This window comes from Macrotis lagotis, chromosome X (genome assembly GCF_037893015.1).
Source record: "Macrotis lagotis isolate mMagLag1 chromosome X, bilby.v1.9.chrom.fasta, whole genome shotgun sequence".
Classification (NCBI taxonomy): Eukaryota; Metazoa; Chordata; class Mammalia; order Peramelemorphia; family Peramelidae; genus Macrotis; species Macrotis lagotis.
Genome location: NC_133666.1, coordinates 255,632,067 through 255,650,248, shown reverse-complemented (window position 1 = coordinate 255,650,248; position 18,182 = coordinate 255,632,067). Strand labels below are relative to the sequence as shown.

The following is an 18,182-nucleotide window of genomic DNA, read 5'->3' as shown; positions in this document are numbered from 1 at the left end:
AAAAGGTAGGAAGGTTGAAAAGCTATAAAGGGTTTTAAAAACTATACAGAAAATTTTGTTTGATCCTTTATCTTATCAATGTCCCTCCTAAAATGTTGCCTCCAGAATGGAATGCATTAGTGTAGATGTCTAAACAGGTCAGAAAACAGAAGGACTACATATAGTTTCCCTTTTTTTTTATACAGGAATTGCTGCTGACCTATGTCTGCCTTCTCTTACATTTTTAAATTTTTAACTTAATTATATGACTTAATATTTGTCCCTATGAAATGTAATCTTGGTTAGTTTTAGCTCATCAGTAGTCTATTTATTTGAACCTTGATTTGCAAAATACCAGTTACAGCTCCCGTCTTTAAGTCATTTACAAATTTAGTAAGTATTCCTTTCCAAGTCATTGATAAAGATGTTAAACAGGATAGGACCAAGTACAGAGAACTAAAGTATGCCACTAGAAACCAGAACTAATAAATTCATCAACACTGAATTAGTTCATCCAGTCAATTTTGTGTCTGATTTTCAAGTAAGATATGAAGGCGTGCCCTAGAACAGTGGTCTTGTGAGTAAAGAGATGGGGACAGATGTAAAAGATCCTACTTCTTCAGCAGTACTTGGCAACAGATGGAATATGGGAAGTCAAAGAAAGGGAAGAGTAAAAGATGACTCTAGGGGCGGCTAGGTGGCGTAGTGGATAGAGCACCAACCCTAGAGTCAGGAGTGCCTGAGTTTAAATCCAGCCTCAGACACTTAATAATTACCTAGCTCTGTGGCCTTGGGCAAGCCACTTAACCCCATTTGCCTTGCAAAAACCTAAAAAAGATGACTTCAAAGTTATGGAGTGACTAGAAAGATGATGGTAAACCTTAACAGAAATAGAGGAGCGTGTGGGTGTTCCAAGGGAGGAAAGAGGATGCCTTTCATTTTGGTCACAATGAATGAAAAGCGTCAAGAGAGAATCTCCAAGTAGAAATGTTGAAAAGACAGTTGATGATGTGACCAAAATTTCAAGGTAGATGATAGGGTTAGAAAATATAGCTCTGAGAATTATCTATATATATAGATGTTAATTGAACATATGGGAGAAAAGTGAGATTACCAAGGAAAGAAGTAAAAACAATACAAGAAAAGGGCTCAGAACACAGCTTTTTTAGGGGGTTGATGGGGTTCTACTCTTAGGAACTGGAAATGTATGTTGATCCATGATAGAAGAGTGGGAGAGAGCCAAGTCACCCAAACCAAAGGAAGAAAGTAAGTCCAGGAGGAGAAGATAATTAGCAGTGTCAAAGCTGTAGAAAGGTCAAGAAAGATGAGAACTAGTATCTATTTTTGCAGCTGAGAAATCACTAGTCACTTCTGAGAGTCCAATTATAAGGGGTTAAAGAGTCAGTAAGTGAGAAAGTGGGAGCAAGTTTAAACAAATTTTTTCTAGAGGGTTAATAAAACGGGGAAGAAATAAAAATTAGCAAGAGGTCAAGGGAAGATGGGGGGGTAATTATTAAGTGAATGAGGCTGGATTTGAACTCAGGGTCTCCTGACTCCAGGGCCAGTGCTCTATCCACTGTGCCACCTAGCTGCCCCTTCAAGGGAAGATTTTTAAAGATAGGAGAGAACTAAAAATATTTCAGGACAACTGGGAAGGCACTAGTAGACAGGAAGAGATAGATGATGAGACAACTCCTATGCTGACAGTGAAGGAGACAAGAGGAGCTCTTAAAAAGACAAAAGATCTTTTAGAAAGCAACTGTATTGGAAGGAATGTGGGAAATCTGGGACACTAACAGATTGTTGGTGGACCTGTGAATTGATCCTTTCTGGAGAGTAATGTGGAATTCTGTCTAAAGGGTAATAAAATTGTGCATAGCCTTTGATCCAGCAATACCAATACTGGGTCTATACCCTGAAGAAATCATGATAAAGGGTAAAAACATAACTTGTACAAAACTGTTCAGAGCAGCCCTGTTTGTGGTGGTAAAGAATTGGAAATTGAGTGACTGTCCATCAATTGAGGAATGAGTAAACAAAATGTGGTATATGTATGTTATGGAACACTATTGTTCTATTAGAAACCAGGAGGGATGAGAATTCAGAGAAGCCTAGAAGGATTTGCATGAACTGATGTTGAGTGAGATGAGCAGAACCAGAACAACATTGTACACCCTAACAGCAATATGGGGGTGATGATCAACCTTAATTAACTTGCTCATTTTATCAGTGCAACAATAAGGGACAATTTTAAGGTATCTGCAATGAAGAATACATCTGTATCCAAAGAAAAGGTTGTGGCATTTAAACAAAGATCAAAGACTATTACCTTTAATTTTTTTTAAAAAGGTATCATGCAGTTTTGCTATCTCTTATATTTTACTTTTTCCTTAAGGATATGATTTCTCTCTCAACACATTCAGTTTTGATCAGTGTATAGCATGGAAACAATGTAAAGATTATCAGATTGCCTTCTGTGGGGAGTGGGGGAAGGGAAGCAAAATTAGGGGGAAAATTGTAAAATTCAAAATACAATTAAAAAAGAATAAAGCAACAACTATAGAGAATTTATAAGGAGAGTCAATTCAGGAAAGAACAAAAGAATCTCCTTAAAGCAATAATGACCCAAGTGAAATCAGGGAATAAAAGTTTATAATGGCCAGTTGGCACGTGTTATGACTTCATTCAATAGATCAAGAGATACATTCTTTTAGTAACCTGAAATACAATTTTTTTTCTGAGCCTACAGACATGAACTTTTTTAATTTTTATTTTTGTACAAGTGATTTTTTATACATTACTAAAATATTCTTGTTTAAGAGTCAACAAATACCCCTCCTCCAAACAAATATAGACCCTCATGAGAAATAAAGTAAGAGAAAAAAATGTGCTTCAGTCTGTGTTCTGACACCACCAGCTCTGTCTCGAGTGGATCACATTCTTTATAAGTCCATCACAAAAGCTACTTCCATATTTTTCCATCTTTGCTGTTGCTGATCACAACTCCTTCCATCTATACCTCCCCACCACCATATATTATATTTTCTCTCTCCTTTCACTCCATCCATCTTCTAAAATGTGCTGTAGGGTAGCTGAGTGGCACAGTGGACTGATCACCGGCCCTAGGGCCAAGAGACCCCAAGCCCATATACTATCCCTGAGACCCAGCAATCACCCAGCCCTGTGGTCCAGACAGGCCACCCAATCCCAGCCCTTTGCAAGAAGTAAAGAAAATGTGCTATATCTGACTACTCTCACCCATGATCCACCCTCTCCTCCATCACCCACATCCCCTCACTTCTCCCTTTTCCCCTTCTCTCCTTTTAATTCTAGATGTCTATACCCCATTTGGTGTATATGCTCTTTACATTCTGAGCCACCTCTGATGAGAGCAAAGGTTCTCTCATTCCCCCTCACCTTCCCTCCTTCCATATCATTGCAAAAGTTCATTGCAATAAAAAATATATATCTTTTATACAAAATGTCTTAGCCTATTCCACCTCTCCTTTCTCTTACTCTCAGTACATTTTCCTTTTAGCCATTGACTCCATTTTTACAATATATATAATATCTTCAAATTCAACTCTCTCCTGTGCTTCATTGATAAAATTTCCTTCTACTTGCTCTATTAAATGAGAAGGTTCATATGAGTATTATCAGTATCATTTTTCGATGCTAGAATACATGCAGTTTATCATCATTAAGTCCCTCATATTTTACCTTCTCTGCTCTCTATGCTTTACCTGAGTCCTGTATTTGAAGGTCAAACTTTCTGTTCAGCTCTGGTCATTTTAACAGGAACAATTGAAATTCCCCTGGTTCATTGAAAATCTATCTTTTTCCCTGGAAGAGGATATTCAGTTTTGCTGGGTAGTTGATTCTTGGTTGCATTCCAAGCTCTTTTGCCTTCTGGAATATTATATTCCAAGTCCTATGAGCCCTTAATATATTTGCCGCTAAGTCCTGTGTGATCCTGACTGCAGCTCCATGATATTTGAATTGTGTCCTTGTGGCAGCTTGTAATATTTTCTCTTTGACTTGGGAGTTCTGGAACTTGGCTATAATATTCCTGGTGGTTTTTTTTATCTCTTTCCAGGGGAGATTGGTGTATTCTCTCAATTTCTATTTTGCCCTCTGTCTAGGATATCTGGGCAATTTTCCTGTAGGAGTTCTTTAAAAATGAGGTCAAGGCTCTTTTCCTGATGATAACTTTCAGGTATCCCAATCATTTTTAAATTATCTTTCCTAAATTTGTTTTCCAAATCAGTTGTTTTTTTTTTCAGTGAGATGTTTCACATTTTCTTCTAATTTTTCATTCTTTTGGTGTTGAACTATTGTGTCTTAACTTCTCATAAAGTCATTAGCTTCCTTTAGCTCCATTCTACATCTGAGGGATTTGTTTCCTCAGAGAGCTTTCTTTTTTGGTGATAAATCTTTCTTTTCTTTATCTCCTTTTTCCATCTGGCTAATTCTGCTTTTTTTAAAGCATTCTTCTTCTCAATAACTTTTTGAACTGTTTTATCCATTTGACCTATGCTTTTTTTTAACATATTATTTTCTTCAGCATTTTTTTTGGATCTCCTTGACCAAGCTGTTGACTTCTTTTTCATATTTTTCCTGCATCTCTCTCATTTATTTTCCCAATTTTTTCTTCTATCTCCCTTACTTGATTTTCAAAATCTTTTTTTTTTTTGAGCTCTGTCATGGCCTGAGCCCAATTTCCATTTTTTTGGAGTCTTTAGATTACAAAGCTTGTACTTTCTCATCTTCTGACTGAATATTTTGATACTTCTTGGGCTCATAGACAATGTATTCCTCAATGGTGTTCCTCTTTTTTTCTCCATTTACTCATTTCTCCAGCCTGTGCCTGATTTTGGGGTGCTTCCTGCACTTTTGAGTATTATTGGGACACCCCCCCCACAAGGATCTCAGTGTGTGTGAAGCTCTGACTGCCCTCCTGGTCTGTGAATGACCACAAGCACACCCCTCTGTCATGGGGCTGAAGTGGGGGGGGACTCTGTTCTATAGGGGGCCTAGACTGCCATCAGGATCTGAATATGGTCAGAGCCCCAGGGTGCTGTTACAGGTACAGAGGACAAACTTCAGAAGTCTCCCCTACCTTTGGTGGGCTGAGCACTCAGGGCTCAGTTTCCTGGAGGCTCCTGCTTGCCAGCTCCATGCCTGCTTCCATTTCCTGGATCTGGGCTGCCTGGCTACCACCACCACCACCTCTTTGCTGACCTCACTGACTGCTATAGCTGCCCTGAGGGCCTGGGCTTTGTGTGTTCACTCTGGCAGATGTCCCCCCCTCCCCCCATCCTCCAATTTGTGCCCGGTGCTCCCCAGGGTTTAGGTCAGGAAACTGACTCTGCTGCCATAAGTCACAGCTCCCAGGCACCCTGGGTCTGCCTCTAGGAGGCTGAAGTTTCTTCACTCTGGTGGGCTGGCCCTCTAACCCCATGGAACAGAGCCTTTCCACTATTTTCCAGGTTACCTTGGTCTGGAGAGTTGTCACTGGATCTTTTTGTGGGTTCTGTCTCTTGAAAATTTAGTTAAGAGTCATAATTTTAAGATTTTTGGAATATTATGGAGAGAACACCTAGGAGAGGCTCTTCTCCAGTTGCCATCTTGGCTCTGCCCCTGACACGAACTTTTTTTTTAAAACAACCAAATTATCTCTATCTTGTTGCCCATATTGATCTCCAAGTCTCTTTTAATCAGTATAGTACATACACAAGTCCTCTACTTCACAGGAACTAGCAGGATTCCATGCTTGTGATATTCCAACTCTTCCCAACAAAAAGTATCAATCCTGTTTCCCCATCCTTAACTACTCTAAAGAAATAACCCAGGTTAATGTGAAAAATTATACTAATAGACTGAGAGTTTACAAGATGGTTTCATCAGTAAGATGGTCTAATATATACAATGCTAGACTTGGAGTCAGGAAGACTTGGGCTCAAATCCTGCCTCAAATGCTTCTGGGCAAGTCACTTAATTTCTTTCTGTCTCAGTCTTTCTACCTATAAAAAGGGGCTAATTATAGCACTTATCTCACAGGTTTATTGTGTATAACGCTAGGCAAGTTGCTTCAGCTCTCTTAGCCTCAGTTTCCTCATCCAAAAAGTGGGGCTAATGATAGCACTTATTTCCGAGTTCTTTTGAGGATCAAATGAGATAAAACGCATAAAGTACTTTCCAAAGTAACTCCATAAGGAGCTAAATATTAGGTATTTCATTATCATTATCATCACCAACACAGGCTGGTGGTCATCTATTTCATTTTTCACAACATTTTTTTAAAAACAAAGCCTAACTCCAAAAGGAAATGCTTTGAAAATTCCAATTACATATACTCTAGTAAGCAAGTGAACAGCTATTTGGGGATAGGTGGATCTTTTGATACCCTTAAAATCATACTGCATGGGCAGTTACCGACTCTTGAGAAGACATTGTGATTTAGTGGAAGTACTACTGGACTAAGAGTTAGTCAGTCAGAGTTCTCATCCTGGTCCTACCCCTTCACAGCTGTAGGACTCCGAGCTAACCCATTCAATTTTTTACAATAGCATTTATTCATCAATCTAATGGATAGGGACAGGGAACTAGGAACCAAAGCTGTGATTTCATTGGTATAAAGAACTTGAAAGGAAACTCATTCTTCCAATGCAAGTCGTCTTTTCCTCAACTTGGGCTTGGAGCAGGGGTTCTAAGCCTGGAGTCCATGCAACTTGTTTTGCTCATATTTTGTCATTGTATTTTAATATAAATGGTATTCTTCATAATTTCATGTATATTATCTTATACATCACAAGTGTTATTCTAAGAAGGGTGCCATATACTTCACCAGATAACCAAGAGAATCCATGGCTCAAAAAAGGTTAAGAACCCTGATGAGAAGATTGCTGATGTCGAACTCAAATAGAAATGTAGCATTTAAACAATTAACTTTAAAAACTCCTTATCAACACTCTCTAGGATTTATCATCTTTTTATTTATTTGGTTTAATATTTCCTAATTACATTTTACTCTGGTTCAGGCTTCTTCAAACTTGTTTGACACCTCTGCTAACATTTTTAAAGAACTGACTATGTATCAGATACCATACTAAGCACTTTATAATTATTGTCTCATTGGATTCTCACAACAAACCTTCAAGGTAGGAACTATTTATTATATTTGAGGAAACTGAGACAAGCAGCAGTTAAAAGACTTGCCTAGGTTTCCACAGCTAGTAAATGCGTGGGGCTGAATCTATAATCAGATCTTCCTCAATCCAGCTTCAGGAGGCTCTGTCCACTTCACCTCCCTGCAGATTAATTCACCTAAAAGTAACACTTATTACTCAATAGTCTCCTAACCTAGGTTTAATGAACATATTATCCAAAATATGTAACCAAATGTTATCAATGACAACTACAAAGCTAAGGTTCTGAAATCTCAAGCAGACTTGGGAAAGAACCCAAGGGCAAACTTTTCAATTGTTTGTTTTCTGCTAATTTGTTAGTTTCTACTTCATTAAATTCTCAGGGTTTTGTGTAAGCTCTTATTCCTTACTTTATATGTTTATTTGGCTATTAGTCTTTGATTGCCAAGAAGTTTACAATAAAAAAGTTATTTAATGTTAAAAAAAACTGCATTGATTTTGTGCTGAAAGCAGCACAATACAGATCATGAAGGGAATTGACAGTTTCTTTGGATGAGACACAAAACAAAAGGAGTACCAACACACACTGGTCCATATTTATACATATTTTTGGAGAAGTATATGGATCAACCAATGCATGAGTATGTCTGAGTTTAGGTTAAATCATGCACATTTAAGAAACAGAATTATCTAATTGAATTAAGACATGGATAATGTGTCCCATTTATCTTGGGGCAGGACTAAGACCTGAAAACTATTTGGCTATAGAAAGGTGAAAATTCATGTAGTGTCTTTGGAGTCTATAATTGATTTTCATGCTGTTACTTTAATGAAAAAAAGGTCTGCATACTAAAATCTGGGAAAGAGAATTGCTATTTCATGTGATCGTGGTCTGCTAACTTTTTACTTGTCAGGAGTTAAACTGTTTTGTGACCTAGAATTTTAAAATCTTGATGTACTTTTTCTTTTAAAATGGAAGTGATGAATACAGGCTTCAGAATATAAAATTAATTCACTTACCCTAGTAAATTTTAAAATGAAAACATGGAGCAGAAAATGAGAAATAGGACTTTTAATCAGGAATAGAGGGAAGGAGGGTGTCAGAGTTTGAGTGGGAGGGAAACAGGAAGGGAAATAGGAAAAGAGTAAGAAAATATATGTGTGAACCACAATTAAGGGCTTCTTATTACATCTGGAAAAATAATATATGTTAACAATGAAGCATTCGGGCCCTCATTTTATTTATTTCATTTTGTCTGTTTGATTTTAACAATAACATTTGTTTTTACATCACAGTTAATTGCACATATACCCTCTCCAAAGAATAACAGTTTCCAAAGAATAACAGTTTGAGCTTTCTCAAAGAATAACAGTTTAACAAAATCAACCATCTAAGCAATCACTTCTGACAACATTGTATACCAATGTCCCCCACCTCTCCAATACAAGAAAGGAGGCTACCTTTCCTCTCAACCTTAATGCAGAATGGTAGTCATTAGAGATCCAGGATTAGAGTCAAGAAGACCTGAGTTTGAATACTGTCTGAGTCATTTAAGATGTGATGAAACAGCTGGAGGAACTCTGCTTCTCTCTCTCTCTATCTATCTCTATCTATCTATCTATCTATCTATCTATCTATCTATCTCTCTTTTCATCAGAATCAAGGCATACTTGTGAATCCTTTCACTCTCTTTTTTGCTACCTGGTGTGTACACCCAAAGGTCTAAGGTCAATAGTGGCAAATAAGAAATATAAAAGCGATAAAATAGGAATGGTAAAGTAAGAATACAAAAATATTCCTACCCTTTGATCTAATTATTATATTGTTGTGAACATACCATGAAATCACTATCAAAACAAGCAAACAAAAAAGTTCAAAAGTTGTTATAGCAGTCATGCAATTGAAAAATTAAAAAAAATACTGAAAACAATGTAAGAAGAATGGTTAAATAAATCTGTAATTCAATAATCTAATGGGAGTATAAAATGCAATTAAGACAAAGGATTATATACAACTCTAAAGCTTTCTGGAATGTCCTTTAAATGTGATGGGAAGAATAAAAAAAAGAACCTAAAGAACAGAGTTCAACCAGCTAAAGTCAGATAAGAGGGGAAATGAATAAGAATATATGTGCAAACAAAAATCCCTATGGGGACTCAGTGGGAGTTATTAAAAACTTAAGATACTTCAAGTTTTGAAATTCCTATATTAAGAAAAAAATTAGGAATGAAAGGGGAGCAGTATTTTCCTGGAATGCAAATTATACAATAAAATAATAATCATCAAAACTATTTGGTACTGGTTTTAAAAAAACAAAAACATATTAATGCAAATGACTAGGAAGAATTAGAAACAATTAGACTCAGTACACTAGCAATTGATAATTCTAAGGGCATAAATTACTTGTGAAAGAACTCTATTTTTGACAAGTACTACTGGAAAATGTGGGAAATGGTTTGGCAGAAATTAAGTTTATACCAACTTCTTATACAATATACCACAAAAAAATTAAGATGAATATCTGACCTGAATACTACAGGTCATACCATTAAAAAAATCCAAGAGAAACCGACTAGGTGCCTTCCAAGGGTATGTCAATGGAAAAGTTTTTATCCAAAAGGGATTAAAAGCAATTTCAAAAGATAAAATAGCTAATTTCAAATACACAAAATTTAAAAGCTTCTGTATGATCAAAATAAATTGCAGGGGAGGTGGTAGAACTCTGCATCAAATATCTCTGTTAAGTGTCTGATAATTAAGATACACAGCAAACAGAAATAAATATATAAGTTCAAAAGGATTTCCTCAACAGATAAATGGGTTAAAAGATATGAACAGTTATCAAAAGTATTGCAAATTATTAAACATAGGAATGAATTCCCCTGAGTTCTAGGAAGATAAATATTCTCTAAAATAACCCTGAGGTTTTATTTGGCACTCAGTAAATTGGTAAAGATGAGCAAAAGAGAGGAAATGGTCAATTTTGGGGGGATCACATAAAGACATTAATGCAATGGTAGTATAAATTATTCTTGAATTTGAAGTTAAGCTAAGAAAGTGACTAAAATGCCCATATTCTTTGACCCAGAGAATCTGTAACTAGAAATGTAGATGGAGGTCAAAGATAGAAATAAATTTCCCAAACTATAAGGAATTATTACTGTGCTATAAGAAAATATGAGTGTGAAGAATACAGAAACATTGGAAGACATCAATTGATGAAAAGTAACATAAGCAGAGCCAGGAAAATAGTTATATGTATATGTATCTAACTACAGGAAAGAACAACAAATGAATTGAAACTGTGAAATTATAATATCAATGTGTTTACAGAAGACAGAAAATTTATGTTCCTTTCTTCTTTGCAGAGGTGAAGTTGTGAGTTTTAAACAATACATATGCTATAAGATTTAGTTGAGGTATCATTAAGTTTTGCTGAACTGCTCCACTTTCCTTTCTTTATTTTATTTTTTCTTATAAGAAATGGTACTCTGGGCATAGTAGGGGAGGATATGTTTGGAAATTAAGGTGCTATAGAAACAAAAGATAATGTTAAGAAATTTAAAGAAATGTTTCCATTCATGGATAAGTAGTTTCTTAAAGTTTTGTTGATTGTATTGATATTGTTTTTAAGGAAATATTTAATTTTCAAAATTTTAAAGGGATTATTGGATCGCTTTCATGGTTTTCTTTGCTAGTGTTCTTGCCTTGAGCCACCTGAACTATTAGATTCCCTTTTCTTTATGTCCCTCCATAACAGCTTTATAGCACTACCTTACCAGTTGTCAGCATATATGGCCTACTTCAACCTACAGTCTTATCCCACACCCTCCAGATAGTACTACTCCTCCTTCAAGATTACCTATTCCTATTATAAAATTTTCTCCAAAGCACCTCTCAGACTACAGATTCTAGTTTACTCCTTTTGGGAAAAGGCTTTTGGGACACTAAAGCTATTTAATTTCCCCTTTTAAAGAAATGTAAGTAAACCAGACCTTCAGGGATTTTCTGGGGTACTCATAAAAAACAAATAGCTTTCTCTATTATCACTAGATGAAACTGAATATAACCACCCACTACTGCCACAAACATATTTTAAGTCAGTGCAGTTCCTTCTAGGTCAGTTGAGGCTTTTATGTATACACCTATTTGTCCATTGAAAGACAATCATTTCCATGGACAGTAAAGCAGGCAGTGGTGGGAGCTGTCCAGCTGCAGTGAATCTGAAGGAAGTCAAGCAAAAGGATCCCATAAAAATAAACATAAACCTGAAATTAGTTGAATGCAGCAAATGGAGCAAACTTCTTCTAAAATTAGACCTTCATTGCTATCTCAGTATTTAGTTCTGCTCCTTAAATGGGAGCCTCCCCCAACCAGAAGGATTAAGCCAGAAACAAATAGCTCATATATTTAGTAATTTTAGGCCTATTCCATACCAGATTTTATCCCCATTCCTAACTCTAGCCAGGGACAAAGTTAGAAGAATGGGTATATTATCCTGTTACTCCTAGTCCCTGCTGACACCATAAACAAAAAGTTCCCCATCTGCCAATATCCAGCATGACCTAAAGAAATAAGCTATAGCTGTTCCTGAATCACCATCATATCAACCTACCCTTAGAACAAATTGATAAAAGAAATTATAGTCTCTTTCCAATTATAAAAATCTCTTAAGAGATTTAAGCTCTTAAATATTTAAGCTGATTTCTTCAAAATCATCTTCTGTTCTATGTTTCTTAATATGAGGTCCACTGGGACAATCCCTTCCTAGATCAAATAATATAACTTACAGAAAGTCTACAATGTTTGAAGAATCTTTGCCTCTCAGAGGATATGACATCAAGCACTCCCTCACCAATTTGAAGAGGGGACACAGTCATGTTCTGGCAAAATTTTAACAACTGGCTCTCCAGAAAAAAATGTATTAATGACATACTTCTAAAGTTTAATCTGTATTATTAATGTTTTCTCATCACTTCCTTAAGCCTAGACAATCAAAAAAATCATAAATCAAGCCCTGATCTGTAGTATTTGCCAATTTTCAAAGTCTAAATGCTCACATTGAAAATTTATCAATGTCTAACAGCACAGCCCTGCTAGTACCCCCCCCAAAAAAACTTCCTGGGAGTTAATGACAAATGCTTAGGAATTCCATGGCACCTAACCCAACATACTTGGCTTCCCAAACTAGAGAAAAAATCTCTAGCAAAAAAAAGTCATACTGTGAAGAACTCCCTATGGTCCTAGCCTCTTTCTCCCTAAGTATACTTAAAGGTTTCAGTCTCTTCCTTTACCTACAATTCCCATCTGTACATATTTAGGATGGGATTGGATCATAAATTTAGAGTAGGGAACTCTATATGGCCAACTTTGGCCAACAAAATCCATAAAAATAGGTGAGAGGGCAAACATCCCTAAAGAAGGATTAGGTTTCACTTCATTGTTTCTGTTACCATTGCCACTATCTTTCTGGATCCTTATTCACCTTGATATCTGGGTTCTTCACCAACAATTTAAGATTTGTCTGACTCCCTTCTGTTCTGATCTTGAATATCTGCCTAATCATTTGACCCTACCTAGATGATCCATCAGAGTCTGCTTGATGTGCCATCAATATATCCATGTCTTAGTATGGGAATGGAATAAAAATCAATTCCTTTGTATTATCAGTGTATAACAAGTATGTCTCAACACATCAATAAAACAAGACTTCCTCCCAAATTTGTAAAGAAATTTGATTGCTTGTGCCTAAGTCCTGAGTGATTTGCTTTAAAGACAGACTTAATTCTCACTAAACATCATCCAAGATGCAAATCTCAGAGATTTTAGTTCAAGGAAAAAATACTATTTCCAAGAGCAAGTAGCATATTACTTTTAAAGGGTTCAATATATGATCTACTATGATTCCATATATGTTAGATTTTAAATTTATCTAATTCCATAAAGAAGTTCTTTGACATTTTGATTGGTGATATATTAAATACATGCAAATACATTAATCTGGACAGCACTGCCATTTTTACCTCATTAATCTGATCCATTAATGAACCTGAAATATCTATTCAATTAATTAGGTCCTCTTTAATTTTGGTCATGAAACTTTTATTGCTGTCCTTCTGTAGGTCCTTTGTATTCTTGGATAAGTTAATTCCTAAAAATAGTCATTCTATTTTTTGCTACAAAATGATTCACTATGATTATAATTAAATACTTTTTGGGACACTAAAATAAAACTATGGTCACTCATTCAACCAATGTAAGAGAAATAAAGGAGGAAGAGGTTATTATTTATATTTCTAAGTGTTAAATGGTTGCTTACCTGAAACCCCACAATGGGAGTGATCATAAAGATGTCTTTGTTGAAGGGTAGACTTTTTGTAAACAACATGAGGGTGACCATTTTCATAACTAAACTGTTTAGAATCTTCTGTAGTGTTCCTTAAAGGCTCAATAAAATACTCTTCATCTTCTGTAGCAATAACACCATGCTAAAAGGAAAATGGGAAACAAAAACATAGGTTCAAATGGTTTCCCAAAAACACTGAAAGTGCACACAGTTTGAGATGCATTTGTATCCTCCTCTCTTGAAGAAACCCCAAGAGAAAACAATATATGTATCAACCATATTATTGAAGCAAATTTAATGGAGTCTATTTAGAAATTCTCTACATTTAAACTAAAATTCTCTTTCCCTACTCCTCCAAATCTTCCCCATCTTTCATCATTGCTCTCATTTGTAAAATCATTCTGGCTGAAAATAGCATGATCTTCCTCCTCTAAGATCTTAATCATATTGATTATCTGTACAATTCATTTGGCAACTAATGTGCACTACTTTACAATTGTATATTATGCCATAGCATGTAAATTATTTTGAATTCAGAGATGATTGTTTTTGCATTTGTTACAAAATGGCTCAGAGCTTTACACAAGGTTTATGTCTAATAAATCTTTCCTGTATTATATTGTAATATACTATTTCCATTGTTATCTTGGATTTCTTGAAATACTATATGATTAACCCTTCACTTGCCTGTCTTTCACAATAATTACAGTTCTTTGAAGGCTGACAGCTCTTTGAAGATTGAAAGTATTTTACAAACCCTCAAGGCATCATATTAATGTGGTTATTTCTATTATTACTAAAACAAGAAACACACCAAATAGTAGGCACTCAAAAATATTTGTTGATCTAATTTTGCTGTTATGGGAAAAGATGGAAAAAGTGAATGCAAAGTAGAAGTAAGAACTTCTGCCACTCTATGAGGGAATAATGCTTGCCAAAGTATAACATGTTGGGAGGCATGCTCCTAGAGTAAAAGAGGGTGGGATGCTCTAGGGGAAAGGGAATCAGAATTTATATTCAAAATTCTGTCTTGCTTACTAGTTGTGTAAATCTGTATGTCATTTAACTGCTGCAGTCCTCAGTTTCCTCAATCATAAAACAAAGAAGTTTGACTCTATGTTTTCTAGAACTCTTATTTTATCTTACTGCTTAGTGGCAAAACCATGAAACACAGGTCCCTGGACTTTAGTTTTCTCCACTGTAAAATAAAGAGATGGGATAATATCAAAAGTGACTACTGATTCTCAACTTAGAATGAATCTAGAGTTCAAAAGATCAGCTTTACTCAAATACTCAGAATAAGACCCAATTGAACTCAGACTAAGGTAATGGGTAACTAACTATAGAGTTCTAGGAAGCTACCTTCATCCTGAAATATCTCCCTCCTGACCTGATCCTTGATAAGGATCAAATGAAATAATATCTGTAAAGCACTTAGCACATTGCTCTGCACATAGAGAACTCTTAATATATGCTTATTCCCTTTTTCTTCCCATTAGGTATTCTTTTGTTTAAGAATTTGATGGGTAGACCTGAAAGCTGAGATTTCTGGTGAGGAAAATCTCTTCACAAATGTTAGATCAGCAACTATTCTTTAGCTTTTCAAGTGCCTAAGGGCACTTAGGGGTCAAGTGATCAGCTTAGGGTCATACATCAGTATATATGAGAGCCAAGACTTGAACCCACACTTTCCTGACTCAGAAGTCAACTCTGTCCTTAGATGGAGACCATAATTCTACACAAATACAGTCAGCACAATGTAGTGGAAAGAATATCAGATGTGAAATCAAAGAACCTGGGCTCTCTGCCTCCTTCTAGTTCACCTTGAGAAAGTAATTTCACTCTCTTGTCCTGAATATATTTACCTGTATATTAAGGGAGTTTAACAAGATACCCCTTTGATAGTGTGATAAAGTCTATGGATCTGTTCTCAGAACATTTTTAACTGCATAAAATACAATATATAAGATTACAAAGGAAAACAATTATATTGAAATACAGTTTAAAAATATTTTTAAACAAATTCATGTACCTCAGGTTAAGAACCCCTCAACTATATTATCTAAAAAATGCTTAGAAATTCTCTTATATAAGCTTTACATCTAATAAAGCCCTCTATAATCTTATATAAATTAATTTCAAAAATTTAATTATTTTTGTTATTACTAAAAATAAGTCATTATAATTATAATAAAATGCTTTTCAGGACACTAAAATAAAATATCACTATTGCCCAGGAATATTTGATTTTAATCAGAATTATTTCCAATGAGGCAGCTAACTAGGAGCAGCTCCTTTAGGATGGGACACAGAAGAATAAATTGATAAGAGGAAAGAAGAAGAAATTGGTGCAGAGAATAAAGTATTATCCCCAGGAAGGGCTGACTTTAAGTAGGGTACACCTATCTCATGGATGGAAGGAGTTCTATGACTAGAGAAGCATGGCACACTAGAGAGAAGTCAGGCAAACAAATAGAAATTCTCAAGGTCAGAGAAAAGCAGGAGATTCAACTTTTATGCAAATAGGCCAATTTGGAGTATAGAATGAACTGAGCACAATAAAAGTCAGTTAATACACTACCAGGAGAAAGTATGGAGTCTGATATCCAAGCAAGTAAAGAAGACTCCTTTTGTGCTTCCTGCCCAGGGCCAGAATGAGGCTGAACCTAGTGGATGGGTACAAATAGATAAATCTATCTCAAGAAGAGGAATAAAAAAGCATGGAGAGTGACAATACATTCCTTCTTACCTTATATTTTAAAGGAATAACAAATTATAGAGTGCATCTGCTGTTTCATTTCCATATTATCATTTTTATTATTCTATTTTTATAAAAATGCTTGTTTTATTCCATAAATTAAAAATAAGATCTTAAAAAAAAGAATCATCTAGCTGTGTGACCTTGGGCAAGTCACTTAACCCCATTGCCTTCAAAAAACAAACAAAAAAATTAATGTTTTCACCCTTCCTTGCACTGATCAACATTTTTATCATATTCATAGATTTTGGCTCTTTGTCTTGTTCTGTTTCCTTCGATCAGAAGAATCATTTCCCAGATCAGAAAGAGAAACCACAGGTTGCAAGCACTATCCCTATTTCCCCCCCCCCAAAATAATTGACCAAGATTCTTCGAGAGCCTCAAAACAGCTTTAGAATTAAAATTGTTTCTTTTTACTTATTCAACTCATGACTCCAGAAAACTGATAATGAAATATGCCTCCTCCCTCTTGGCAGAGAGATAATGGACAAGAGGTATAGGATGACAGACAATTCCATTCATGGTCAATATATCAATTTCTTTTGCTTAAATATATTATTTATTATAAAGAAGAGTCTTTCAGGTGAAATGAGTGAGTAAAGATAGACATAAAAACCAACAAAAACCATTTTAAAACATATACTGAAATACAAAAATAAGTTTTGCATAACTTTACATGTATAATGGGTATCAAAGTACTTGCTTTTTTAATGAGTGGGAGAGGGGCAGGAGGGAAGGAGAGAATTTTTAAATGAATCTTTTTAAAGTGTATATTAGAAAATAAAAGAAGTTCATTAGGGGAACACAAATAGGGAAATTTTGCTAATACCATGTAAAATTTAATAATAATAATAAATGCCTTTTTAAAACCAAGATATATATATATATAAAATCTTTTTTTGTTTTCCTCTGTAAACAAATGCTCATGATTGTTCATAACTAAGTTCATGATACATAATTTTAAAAGAAAATTTGTAAAACTACAGACATAGATAGAGGTGTTTCCTCTTTATTATTCCTACCAGGGTCAAATGGCTAATAACATGAAGTTGGATATTGTATGAATAAGGAACATCAACTTCACTAATGGAATCAGAGAAGGGAAAATGAAAAAAAGGAACTGTTTTATTTTGTTTCATAATTATAGTTTTGTCTAGATCCAAGACTACTTAAATGGTACACAATTATATTAGAATCACTGTCTAGATGCCTTTCTCAATAAATGAATTTAATGGATGTGATATAGATACTAGAAAAAGTCAAAACTCCACAGTCAAAACCTGAGAACTATAGTTGGAGCAGCATCACAAGATCAAAGAGCTAGGAAATCAACAACTAGCATTTCTCCATATTTTAAGAGTATAAGTTGTGGAACAGATGAACTGTGCCAGTAGCAAGCAGGTGACCCTAATCCTGAGCCACTTCCTGAGGCCCTATTTCCTAGTTCATGGGTTTCCTAGGTTCTTCTCATGTATGTGCTCTTGTTGGACAGGGCTGGAACTGAGGCGCTTCACCTTAGCCTATGGGCAAGTGTGACTGGGGTGAGCAGGAGGGGAGATGCTGGGGAGGGCAAGCAAGAACACCTGGCTAGAGCTGAGAAATGCAGAAGAGGGGAGCCAAGTAGCTCCTGAAAATCAACTGAATATTAAAGCTGAGGAATAGCCTGAAGATGCTAGTTACCAGAAGAGGCAGGAAGAGGTTTGGAGGGAGAAGATGGTGTTGAAGAAGGACAGATAAAATTCACTTATTTCAGAGTTGTCCCTGGATACTTGGTATGATTACTGGATCAGAATCTGGGAGCTTAAGTTTTCGTCTTTTGATATGTCAATGTGTGATCCCAGGCAAGCCAGAAAAACATGGGTTCAGGTCCCAACTAACACATACTGGGTATGTGTTAGGTTTCCTCCTCTGGAAACTCCTAATATCAATGAAATCATGAACTCAATCTCT

At 35.6% G+C, this 18,182-nt stretch overlaps 1 protein-coding gene across 7 annotated transcripts in view; it reads right to left on the bottom strand.

The window, feature by feature from the left end:
• The window catches only part of ADAMTS6 (ADAM metallopeptidase with thrombospondin type 1 motif 6), a 336,979-nt gene that overhangs the window by 303,154 nt on the left and 15,643 nt on the right, over positions 1-18,182 (bottom strand). For 6 of the 7 annotated variants that reach the window (XM_074202710.1, XM_074202713.1, XM_074202711.1 and 3 more), the window contains one exon: positions 13,448-13,616. In XM_074202710.1, the coding sequence (XP_074058811.1) occupies positions 13,448-13,616 (169 nt within the window). Of the gene's footprint in view, positions 1-13,447; positions 13,617-18,182 lie in introns of those variants that run through there. The other variant, XM_074202717.1, reaches the window with a different exon arrangement.